Here is a 12,960-nt window from a genome sequence, read left to right as displayed (position 1 = left end):
GTCTTCCTGAAGCTCTCCACAAGTGGTCCTTAGCTCTTGGACAACTCTTCTGATTATTCTTTGCACTCTTCTGTCAGAAATCTTGCAGGAGCACCTGTTCGAGGCAAATTTATGAGGGTATGATTGGCTTTCCACTTACGTATTATGGCCCCAACCATGCTCACTGGCACTTTCAGAAGCTTAGATATGCGCCTGTAACCGATGCTATCATTGTTTTGCAACATTTAGTTTGCGATGGTCTTGAGACAGGTCTTAGCTCTTATCCATCATGTGATGTGTCTTGACTCATCTTGGCAATGAGACCTTTTTGTAGGCCATTAATTAGGACAGAACTAGCTTATATTCATTTGCACTGACAAGGTGCTGGATTGCTGTTTGATCATTAATAGATTTTAGGTGTTGTCTTGGCTTTCCATGCCTTTTTGCACCTCCCTTTCTTCATGTGTACAATACCTTTTCCCTGTGTCATTTCACATTATTACGAACAACTTAATTTCTGATCTTATTTGTTCTACTTTCTTTGTATGTATGGATTACTTGGGTTGTTCCCAACATCTGGTGAAAACTTCATGTCAATAGCACCTTTGGAAATATATTTTGTGAGAAAAATGGTGACGTGTTACTTATTTTAGCCGCTGTGCATACTATACTGTAAGTAGTATTTTTTGACAAAAATAAAATAAATTCATATCTCGAGCTTCCACTGAAGTCATTTTTCCGTTTCTAATTATCTATTGTTTTCCTCCATGTTACCAGAAATCAAGGAGTATGCCCAGGACATAGGCATTGATCCAGAAAAAGAGCCACAGCTTATGTGGCTTGCCAAGAAGGCCATGGCTACAGAATTGCCGACAGGATGGTTGGAACGGTAAGTCATTGGAGGTGATGTATGCCTCCATCAAAAAAATATAGAATTACAAAATAGATTTCAGATCAAGATCGTGTTGTGATATGTCATTGTGTATTAGTACGCCGTAAAAATATTAAAGACTGTATTAGAAATAAATGACTAATGACATCTTCAGTACCTTCCAGGCTTATGTATTCCATATGATCCGATTTTTTATTTGTCAAAATGTCTACAGTGATGCCTTGAGATACAAGTTTAGTTTGTTCATGACATGCTTCTTATCTCAAAACACTCATCTCAAAACATTTCCCCAGTAAAATGAATGGAAATAGTTAATCTGCAGTCCCCCCAAAAAATTTTTTAAATGTTAAAACAAGTAGTAGTATTTTGTAAAATAATAGTCAGAAAAACATAATAGAAGAGAAAGTAAAGTTATAAATTAGTGATGCACCAAAATTTCACTGTCCGAAATGTTTCAGCGGAAAATGGCCCCAAAAAACATTTTCGGTTTCAGACTGGTTTCATGAGGTGAATTCAAGCCAAAAGTCTCAGGCGCACACACACACTGAAGTTTCATTTGCGTTCTGTACCCTTACATGCACTGTGTGTGTGTGTCGCTCTCTCTCTCTCTTTCCCTTTCTCTATCGAATTCCAAAAAATATTTTTTTAAGAGGTCTTTTAAAAAGGAAACTGGCACTCAACAGAATGGTATTGTGTACAAACATGGTAACAACATTTGCACTCCCACATGACCTTCAGTTCTTCTCTCATAATGTTATGCGAGCCGATCTGCTTTTGTGTGATACTTCCACATCCCATTCACATGAATTGTTTGCGTCTTCTGCAGCCGTATCTCTATAACTTCTCCAGCATAAAATGGCTTTCTTGTGGCTCAAAGTGTTTCAAACACTCTTGGCTGGTTTTATTTTGTGTGTGTGTTTTAATTGCTAGCCCGTGTGGCCGGCTGTGGTGTTTTCCATTGTATGCATGATGGTGGCAATTTGGTTGTTTCAAATACACAACATTGTCTTTGTTTTATGCTTTAGTTTTTGAGTAAACTCCAACCGGTTGTGAAAATGTACGGTTTTAAACTGCTTTTTTATCTTATCTTTATTTAGATTATCATCTTTGTTTGACTTAAATCTTTTCACTTACCTGCAGCGAAAATGAGAGTGGGAAAATTTACTATTACAACTGCCAATTAGGCACATCCATTGTGGACCATCCCTGCAAAGTGCACTACTGTCAGCTGGTGGTTCAAGAGCGTGAGCGTGTCCTGCACCCACCTGGTGATGAGACTTCTGCTGTGAAGAACAAGAAGAAATTGAAAGAGAAACAGGAGGGAAGGAAAAGGGCAAAGGAAGCACTCAAAACACAAGGAGTGAGTTATTACTTAGTATGTACACTAGCGATAGCTCTTAACTACATTTTCTTGATCGACTGAAGGAAAATTAAAATTTCATTATTGAATCATTGAATTTGTAAAAAAAGGTTTCTCAAAATGTTCTGAACTAATGTTTTCATGCCATGGTCTAACTGATGCACCAACTAATCCGTTCCATTTTTCCTCAATTATTTCAAGAGGTGATTAATTTATTCCACACAGTTGATAAATTGCAATTATTATGCCCATCTCTAACCAACATAAGTATGAGGCTTGCAAATTATTGTGTCAATGGGTATATGTTAGGATTCAAGAGAGAGTGATCCAGATCCAGCAGAAGATAGTATTAACAGGACCAGTTGTGGAGACCACGGTAGCGATTCACCACAGCCACAGGTATATTCATTGTGTACAACATGCCCACTCTGTTTTGGTTTTGTCTGTTGCATCCTTGAGTGTTTACCTTTAACCCTTTGTTTCGTCCTGTCTGTGGTAAAGCTGTCGGGAGAGTTCCTCTGCTCTGATCTTCTAGAAAAAGTAGTTGAAGAAGGGGAGCATATGTTGGTGAAGAATAAGAAGGTTGAGCCTGCGAAGGTTGAGCCTGCTAACAGGTTTGTGGTTTGTTCATGGAAATCTGTTGCTATTATCATGTGGTCATACAGTGCCTTCAAAAGGTATTCATACCCCTTGAACCTTTTAACATTTTGCCAGCTTAGAACCACAAACTTAAATGTTTTTTTTTACTAAGATTTTACATGATCGACCAACAAAGTAACACATAATGGTAAAGTGTAACGGAAATGATACATAGGGCTCTATTTTCGTGAATGGCCTAAATCCTGTGTGGCGGGCGGTGCAACTCTCCACCAGAGGTGGGTTATACCGGTGCTGGTAATTTTGTAGACCTGCGCAGTGGGTGGATGGGGGTAATGGATTGCACTCGAGATTGACCATTATGCTTTTTTTCAGTGACGATACCATCAACAATTATTAGTAGTCATGTGCTTTTTTTGGGTATGATACCATTACCAATTATTAGTAGTCAAGGATGCTGATAACCGATATTTGGAGCTGATAGTCATTTACAATAAGAGGGAAAACATTGGCATCAAAATTTTGTATAATACAAACTGTAACACTTCATTTAAATGCCTTTAAGCGAATGTGTCACAATACGTAATCGTATGGTATTCGACTGGACCCAAAAGCGGAATGAGTAGATGAGAATGGTTTATTTGGAGGTACCACAGGGTTTGTATTTCCAAGGCGTGATGGTGGTTCGTAGGAACAAGGAACGGGCAGGAGACGGGAGCATGAGCAGGAGGAAGAGCTTAATGGCGTTGTTGGAGTGGGCAGTGAAGCGGGAGACAGGAGGAACACTGGAAGCGGAGGCGAACACAAGAGGATGAGTACAAGTACGGGAGCCAGGTAATCAACTTACACACAAGTAGTTATCTCGAGAGTTGGCCTGTGTACCACGAACGAGTATGAATACTCTGGCGCCAGATTCCTGGATCTGGCAGGCTTATATGCAGGCAGTGATGAGTGTTGATTAAGAACAGGTGTGCGGGCACTGAGGTGATGATTGCTGGGGAGAGAGAGAGGGGGGGAGAAGCGAGGCACAAACCGCCACCCAAGCTCCAAAAAGGGAACTGCAGGGCACAGATCATGACAGTGCCCCCCCCCCCACCCCACAACACCCACCCCACCCTCAATGGACGCCTCCGGACGTCCTTCCAGGCTTCTCAGGGTGGACTGCATAAAAATACCTAATGAAAGTGTTATCCAGTTGGAGACCGGCCTGAGCAGAGACACATGAAATGTCGGGTGGATTTTGAGAGATTGAGGGAGCTTCAACTGAATCAAGGTGGAATTGATGAACGCAGCGAAGAGCGGATTCCAGATTTTGATTTGGCTGCTCCGTCTGGCCGTTGGACTGTGGGTGGTGTCCTGAGGACAGACTGGCTGCTGCACCACCCAGAACTCCCTCCACGCCTGGAAGGAGAACTGAGGACCTCGGTCCGAGACGATGTCAATGGTGATGCCGTGGAGTTTGAACACGTGAAGGACTAGAAGGTTAGTGATTTCGAAAGCAGAGAATAACTTGGGAAGGGGTACGTAATGGACACACTTGGAGAAACGATCAATGAGGTAAGACGTAAGAATGATGGTGTTAGCTTCAGGGTAAGAATGATATTGTTACCTTCAGAGGCCGGTAACGAAGTCCAAGGCAATATGGGACCAAGCGTGGCTTGCGATGGGTAAGCGGCGCAGCAGACCAGCTGGAGGCTGATGCAAACACCCCAATCCCTCCCTCCAGATGTTAATGTTAAATGTATTAAGCGACGGAGCGATGTTAGGGATTATGTCACAACACAGAATGAACTAACTTCAAATTCAGAAATGGCCAATAAAATCAGAAAAATACTGTACTTAATATTTTCCTGGAGGATGCATTTGGGAATTAGCCTTTGAAGTTGGTAATAGTGAAAAATGAAGTGAAACACAATGATTTTAGACATTATTTTCCAGAATTAGTGCTTAAAGAGGAGGATGCCACAGCACACGTGTCGATCCCTCTAGACCCCTCTTCAAGGTTTTTTTTTTGTCACCTTTTGCATGCCTTTGGTCTTTGTATGTCTGAATTATATCTAAAGGGAAAACTATAGGGAAACAATACAGGGGTATCTAACTACAAAAAGGAAACACGAATAATGGTAATAGACAGAAACTAGGCATACCAAAAGGGACGAGGACATCGTGTGTGGTTGGAATAAAAATGTGCGTGTGGAATGGGTTGAGTCATAGCGAGAGAGAATAAAGTTGGGATTTGTGTGAAGATAGTATTTTCCCCAGACTTCTAAGGCACTAATCTTGTACATTCTGACAACCATTGTTGTGCTACTCACAACCGTAGATCAGCTGGTCGTTGGGGATGGTCTTTCTCAGGAGGAAAACGAGGCGGGTTTAGAAGATGATGCACACAAATATAACAAAAGAGGTGTCAAAAGGTTGTTGTCCCGTTGGGATGCGCTCATACCTTTCCTGCCTATTTTGCTTGTTGCTCCGATCTTGCTCTCAATTGCGGTCGTAACAGGTACGGATGCACGGCATTGTTCCGCCAACAGATCAAGCTAGGAAAAGCCATTGAAGCCGCACGGCCGGCTTCTTCGATCGAAAGCGCCCCCGTCTTGGTCCGGCAGTCGCCTCCCCACGTGGTGGCAACGAAGGACAAAGGAAAGGGAAGGGGGAGGGGTTGGCCTAGGCCAGAACCGCAGTGGCAGGGAGGTTAGCCAGGAAGAGTCAAGAAGCAAGACGGGAGAGAGGAGGCGGGAGTCCCAAGGTTAAATAATACCCAGGGGGCGTGTCTAAGAGACAGAAACTGGAGGAGACTCCGCCCATCGACTTGAATTTTGGTCTATAATTTAGCCATAAAATGGTGTAAAATCATATATTAATATACTTCCAACTTTTTACTCTTACTCATAGATCAAGCATATAAAATGATTATTTCAACTTTAGTCTTGGCAGATCAACTGCTTATTGTTCAATACAACATTTCGTACTGTTTGGCTTCGAATGAAGACGAACAGTTCTCAAAAGTCACTGACACAGAAATCAAGGTATACATTTGGAATATTTCTGCAGAGTTTGCAAAATACCAAAACAGACCTTTATCTTCAGTCACAGAAACTTCCAATGCGAGTCCACAGGTTTGCAGTATCTCAACTGCCAGCGGGTGTCGGCCGCGTTCCAGCAGTGTTCCCAGTGGGGAGAGGATCCAACCTTTCAGTCGCTCTGTCAGTTCTGCACATCAGAAGGGTCTTTGATGAATGGAACCCAGATTTTTCAGGGAGTAAGGTCCAGGTGAGATAAATTAGGCATCCTTGTGGCCGTCTTGCACAGCGGTGCGACTTGGAAGAGTTTCTCAAGTTGTTGGCGTGGGGGGTTGCTATGACACCTGGGCCATAGTCACTACAGTATCTTATAGCTGCCCTGTGGACACATGAGCTGTGGTAGAGTGACCACAGGCCTCTTGGCTGCTTCTCTGACCAGTGCTCTCCTCGCGCGCTCTGTCAGTTTAGGTAGAAGGCTATGTCTTGGTTGGTTTGCAGCTGTGCCATACTTTTTTTTTTTCTATTTTTGGATGATAATTTTAAGGTCACAAAATGTGGAAAAGGTTCAAGGGGTATAAATACTGTACTTTTTCAATGTACTCTTAAGACCCTCTGAGGACTGCAGGTACTGTTTAAACTTCATAAAAATATGGAATTTTGTTTTTGTTAGTGACTTCACTTGTGCAGTAGCCATAAGTGGCCTGCAAATCCTTGAAGAGCACCCTGATGAAGAGAAGTTCTCTGAAGAAGGTACAACTTATATAGATTCACATTCCCAATATTCCAACCTATCAATGCAACAACTTCACTTTTTACGACATTATTAAATAAGTAATCTTTGTGTTGGATAAAATCCATCCATCCATTTTCTTCACCGGTTATCCTACCAGGGTCGCGGGCTGCTGGAGCCTATCCCAGCTATCTTCGGGTGGGAGGTGTGGTACACCCTGAATCGGTCGCCATCAGGGCACATAGAAACAAACAACCATTCACACTCAGACTCACTGTTGGATAAAATAACCTTCACATTTAAATCACAATACCACATAGTGATGAAGCAAAATTGGTGGATTTTTCAAATGTTGTAGAATTTGAATTGGGTCTCGTGTGGGATATTTTCAGCTTTTCTTAGCATTTTTGTCAGGGCGCCATGGCAACATCAGTGGATTGATTTTCATGTCTTTGCAGATGTACCAGGGGCAGTCAAAATGTAATGAGCCCAATTCAATTTAACCTATTCATAATTGATTATTTTCTGAAATTTTCACCGTTAGTAGTTTAAATACTTGTTTGTATTTTTTATTTGTATTTTTTAAATTTGTTTAAGGCTGTCCTCTTCCTGTCAGGCATTTAGGAAATTATGTCCTTGTTCAATGCCTGTCAAGCAGAGAGCTGTGATTGAATTGCTTGCTTTGTAAGTGGAACCGCATCTAAACATTTTCAAAAGGGTGTGTATGGGGTTAGGATTATGTCATCAATGATGACTGTATGATCGTCTTTATGCCTTGACCCTAGCCCCATTCCCAGGATTAACTGCCGAAGATGCTTGCCACTCCATTGCTTATCTGGGAGGTCACTCAAAACAGGTTCTTGTTCTTTGCCTTTGATCCTGGGGACACACTTTTCTACTGTGCTGTAGCTCTATTCCAGCTACCCATACACATTTTTGTAACCTTTTGAAAATGTTACGTGGTGGTTCCCCTTTAGTCGCGATTATTCAGAGTTATATTCTAGCAATTTTCATTGGCTATTTTCCCCTACCTCATCAGACATCAAGGAATATGCACAGGACTTGGGCATTGATCCAGAGAAAGAGCCTCAGCTCATGTGGCTTGCCAAGGAGGCTATGTCTGCCCGACTTCCTCCAGATTGGTTTGCTTAGTAAGTAATATGCATTTAAAATGAACCACACCTTGAAATAGCCAGATTTTTGTGTTGTAATAAAATCAATATAAACTTTTACTTGTAATGAAAAATAAAAAACACATACAACCGAAAAGAATAGCATATTTTGGGGTTAGGAATACCAATAGAAACCTATAAATATTTTAGATTGTTTTGTGTTGAAAAGGTTTTAACCATCAGGTTCACACTTTTACATTATGCAGCAAATACCATGGACCACGAAGAAAATCAGGACCATCAAAGTTAAAAGTTCAGTCTCAGAAAATTGCAATTTTCAAGGCATGGGATATACATGGTATTTAATGCATATGCTAGATGTGAAAATACTTCATATGTCCAACAGCATGCAAAACAATGTGTTCTGGTTTAGGTAGTCAATATTTAATGGGCCATAATACCAAAGTCCTTGTTTTGTGCAAAAACAGAAGTACCCGTGCCTGCTGCATCATGCTCCAGGTTTGTTTTTCTCAAGATTGACCTGGGATAATTCAAGTAGGCCAAATAAGAGAAACTAGCACATAAAATACCGCAAAATGGCTTCACAAAACGAGCGCAGTTTTGGAATAGCCAACTACTGCACAGCATGTGAGGATTCAGAGCAAAATATTTTGCACACCCATCTTCAGGTCACGCAACAGATTTTCAATTAGGATTTATGTGTGGGCTTTGGTTGGGACTCAATGCAGTCATTGACAGACCGGCCCACTTCATGCGCCCTGCGGGGAGCTAGCCAGTCAGCAACACAAGTCATTTAACCCAATGAAAAAAAATACTGCATTTGTCGATGTTTTGGACCATAATTCATCAAGTAATCAAATACCTGAAAACTAAAAATATAAACAAGGACAAAAGGAGCAGAGTAACGACACATCCAGGAGAATCAAGTTATCAGGTGAGTACACACCAAAGTTAAAACGATACGATGTAATCACAAAACAAAACTGTTATGTAAAAACTGTTAAATAAAAAACAACAAACCATTTATGAAAAGCACTGGCAAACCACTGCCGTCAGCCTCAGTTGCTTCTTTTTCTCTCTTACTCTTACTCTTGCACTGACAGACGAGGCTCACTTACTGACTCTTTTTATCTTAGTCTTAGAAGAGATGGAAACGGGGCCAAGTTCAAGGCATGCATGCTTGAGGGCGCAGGCAGAAATGTTAAGGGGGCATCATGTGACAGCATACTTAAATTTTATTTTTTATTATGCCACTGACTCAGTGATCTTCCACTCTAATAACACACTGGGGTATAGCAGGTAATGGCTATTGTTAACAGGGCACAATTTGTGTGTCACTATACACTTGACATTAAAGCACACAGCCGAACAAATTTACAATCCTGAATGCACACTTGTCAACAGCATCACATGCTTTGCTCCATCCACTGTGTTAGCACCCGTGCACGTGAACCGGACCTCTCAAATAACAATATAATAATAGAACTATAATTATAGTTTAAAACTAATTATAAAACAAAAAAACTGGTTAATGTCCCCAAATTTAATAGCTTAGCCCTTTGTAGAGCACTCCTGAAAATACTGCACATTAAAAAATTGTGTGACTTTCTCCTCCAAAATTTTCCTTGGATACAATTCCCTTGTGCATATATTTTAGTTGTATGGGTGTGGTTTTCTAAGATAGGACAAAAAAGTACAAATAGTTAAGCACACATAACAAATAAGTACACCTCACAAAGCAAATATATCAAAATGATGTTACTCGGTTTTCTCCCTTATTTTGAAACCCAATTGCTTCACCCTGTGACACTTCAGGTTTTCCCACTTATTTTGAAACCAATTACTTAACTTCCGATGGCGGACTGACGCTAACTAACTAGACAACCGCCACATGGCGCAAATCATGTAAAAGACACCTCAGACATTATTAAAATGCATACAAAATTAAAAAAATGTTTGACACTGAATGTTCTAAAAATTAACATATTGCCTTAAGCAATTAATGACTTTGTGTCCATTACTGTTTCTTTTTCTTTTGCATCTTTGTTTCGTGGCTCGCGCCAGGCCATTGCCCAACCGGGAAAATCCCAGTTTCACCGTACTCCAGTCGTATAGGCTGAAATATGTGCCAGCAGGGACTAAATTTGAATCATTTATATTTGAATTAGAATTTCTACACTTTAATAATTGCATTTACAAACTCAATTTGAGAATTAGAATTTGAAACATTGCATTTAAAAACTTAATCTGAATAGTATAATTTGAAATAGAATTAGTTTGAAAGTGAACGAAAGAGGCGGCACGGTGGCCGACTGGTTAGAGCGTCAGCCTCACAGTTCTGAGGTGCGGGGTTCAATCCCTGTCGCCTCCTGTGTGGAGTTTGCATGTTCTCCCCGTGCCTGCGTGGGTTTTCTCCGGGCACTACGGTTTCCTCCCACATCCCAAAAACATGCATTAATTGGAGACTCTAAATTGCTCGTGGGCATGACTGTGAGTGCGAATGGTTGTTTGTTTCTATGTGCCCTGCGATTGGCTGGCAACCAGTTCAGGGTGTACCCGGCCTCCTGCCCGATGACAGCTGGGATAGGCTCCAGCACGCCCGCGACCCTAGTGAGGAGAAGCGGCTCAGAAAATGGATGGATGGATGGTGAACGAAAGATTTTTTTTTAGCCCCAGTGAAAATTCTAATTATATATTTTCACATTGAGTTTGATCATTTCGGATTCAGTTCGACAAATTCAAATTCAATTTCAAATTAGCTGTGACAGACATCCGGGTACTCTAAGGAATCGATCGGTGATACACAGATCTCCTCTTCGGCCAATCAGGGCCTTTGTTTTTATCACCCTCCATCCATCCATCCATTTTCTGAGCCGCTTCTCCTCACTAGGGTCGCGGGTGTGCTGGAGCCGATCCCAGCTATCATCGGGCAGGACGTGGGGTACACTCTGAACTGGTTGCCAGCCAATCGCAGGGCACATACAAACAAACAACCATTCGCACTCACATTCACACCTACAGGCAATTTAGAGTTGTCACTTACCTACCATGCATGTTTTCGGGATGTGGGAGGAAACCGGAGTGCCTGGAGAAAACCCATGCAGGCACAGGGAAAACATGCAAACGCCACACAGGCGAGGCCGGGGATTGAACCCCGGTCCTCAGAACTGTGCGGCAGACGCTCTAACTAGCCGGTCACCATGCCGCGTACTGTAATCCTGATGTCTTAATACTTTTCCTATACATACTGAATGAATCCAAGCATTGGGGTGTGTTTGGTGTGTATTTGCACCAAATGGAACCAGAATCCAAGCTTCTTATCTCATGTTAAATGTTCAAAAGAAAATGGACAAGGAATGCATAAGAGCTGGACACCAATTGATTCATGCAAACCCCCCTGAATTCATTTGAAACAGTGCTGTCTGTATCGAGATGTGCTGTGTGCTGTTTTCTACTATACGTGTCAGTAAAGTCTAAGGCATGGAGATCAATGCATGGGTGTCGTTATGTTAGGGAAAAAAAGGAAAGATGACTTTGTCATGTCGGTATGATATGTCCTTTCCTATATTTGAAAGGAAGCATCTTTTTATCTCTTTATGACCGTATGATGCATTCCGCAAAGGGTTAAGGAAAGGTGGTATAAAGGTTAAAATACTGTCGCTGGTTAGATGATTTGACTTTTTGGAGAGTCCCTATGCCACGTGATAAAAACGAAGGCCCTGATTGGCCGAAGAGGAGATCTGTGTATCGCCGATCGAATGCTATTCCTTAGAGTTCCTGGATGTCTGTCACAGATAATTTGAAATTGATTTTGTCGAACTGAATCGGAAATGATCAAACTGAATGTGAAAATATATAATTAGAATTTTCACTGGGGCTAAAAAAATTCTTTCATTCACTTTCAAGTTTATTGGACTTCAGTTTCAAAGTAATTTCAAATTATACTCTTCAGATTAAGTTTTTAAATGCAACGTTTCAAATTAAACAATTCAAATTCTGTTTTTCAAATTCAGTTTGTAAATGGAATTATTCAAGTGGATAAATTTAAATTCAAATATAAATTATTCAAATTCATTTCCTGCTGGCACATATTTCAGCCCATACAGTCCGCCCTTGACTAGGCCATTCCAAAACGTTAATCATCTTCTGCTGAAGCAATTCTTCTGTTGATTTTATACATGCTTAGGTTCGTTACGTAGCTGAAAGTGAAATATTATTTATCAATCAAATCCAAACTGTTGTCATCACTGTGCTTACCGGTGTTACCTACTGTTTATTTGACCGGAAACCTTCTGACTGGATCCCCACAGCCGAGATGAGCGTGGAGATGTTTTCTATTCCAACTACCATTCAAACACATCCATATGGGAACATCCTCGTGATGTCCAGTACCGCAAACTGGTGGCTCAGGAGCATGAGCGCATACAGAGGGCCGCTGCTCTCTTGGCATCAGAAGGCAAAGAGAACAAACAAGAGAAAACAAGTGGCGTAAGTGGGAAACTTTTAACTCTCAGTTGATGCCATACTAAGCAGTATATATATTTACAGCGGCTGAAATAAGTGTAAATTTAACACGTCACCATTTTTCTCACTAAATATACTTCCAAAGATGCTATTGACCTGAAAATTTCACCAGATGTTGGGAACAACCCAAGTAATCCATACAAACAAAGAAAGTAGAACAAGGAATTAAGCTGTGTGTAAAAATGTGAAACGACACCGGGGAAAAGTATTGAACACATGAGTAAAGGGAGGTGCAAAAAGGCATGGAAAGCCAAGACAACACCTAAAATCGCATCAATAATCAAACAGCAATCCAGCCCCCTGTCATTGCAAATGAATATCAGCTGGTTCAGTCCTAATTGATGACCTACAAAAAGGTCTCATTGCCAAGGTGTGAGTCAAGACACATCTCATGATGGGTAAGAGCAAAGAGCTGTCTCAAGACCATCGCAAAGTAAATGTTGCAAAACATAACGATGGCATTGGTTACAGTCTCATATCGAAGCTTCTGAACATTCCAGTGAGCACGGTCGGGCCATAATACGTAAGTGGAAAGCCAATCATACCACCATATATTTGCATCGATCAGATGCTCCTCGCAAGATTTCTGACAGGGGAGTGCAAAGAATAATCAGAAGAGTTGTCCAAGAGCCAAGGACCACATGTGGAGAGCTTCAAAAAGACCTGGGGCCTCATGTACAAAGACTTGTGTGGATTTCCTCCTAAAACATGGCGTACGCTCA

The 12,960-nt window shown here is 41.3% G+C and overlaps 1 protein-coding gene across 6 annotated transcripts in view; it reads left to right on the top strand.

Annotated features, from left to right (window-relative positions):
- The window catches only part of LOC133482718 (trichohyalin-like), a 40,193-nt gene that overhangs the window by 3,338 nt on the left and 23,895 nt on the right, over positions 1–12,960 (top strand). For 4 of the 6 annotated variants that reach the window (XR_009789886.1, XM_061783136.1, XM_061783134.1 and 1 more), the window contains exons 2-7: positions 757–868; positions 2,012–2,231; positions 2,541–2,845; positions 6,522–6,601; positions 7,621–7,732; positions 12,025–12,202. Coding sequence is in view for 5 of the 6 variants with exons in the window: in XM_061783136.1 (XP_061639120.1) it covers positions 757–868; positions 2,012–2,231; positions 2,541–2,845; positions 6,522–6,601; positions 7,621–7,732; positions 12,025–12,202 (1,007 nt within the window). In the remaining variant the exon portion in view is untranslated. Of the gene's footprint in view, positions 1–756; positions 869–2,011; positions 2,232–2,540; positions 2,846–4,878; positions 6,102–6,521; positions 6,602–7,620; positions 7,733–12,024; positions 12,203–12,960 lie in introns of those variants that run through there. The other 2 variants (XM_061783138.1, XM_061783139.1) reach the window with 2 other exon arrangements.

Source organism: Phyllopteryx taeniolatus, chromosome 8, assembly GCF_024500385.1.
Source record: "Phyllopteryx taeniolatus isolate TA_2022b chromosome 8, UOR_Ptae_1.2, whole genome shotgun sequence".
Lineage (NCBI taxonomy): Eukaryota > Metazoa > Chordata > Actinopteri > Syngnathiformes > Syngnathidae > Phyllopteryx > Phyllopteryx taeniolatus.
Note: the sequence above shows the minus strand (reverse complement) of the source record. Positions and strands in the feature narration are given on the sequence as shown.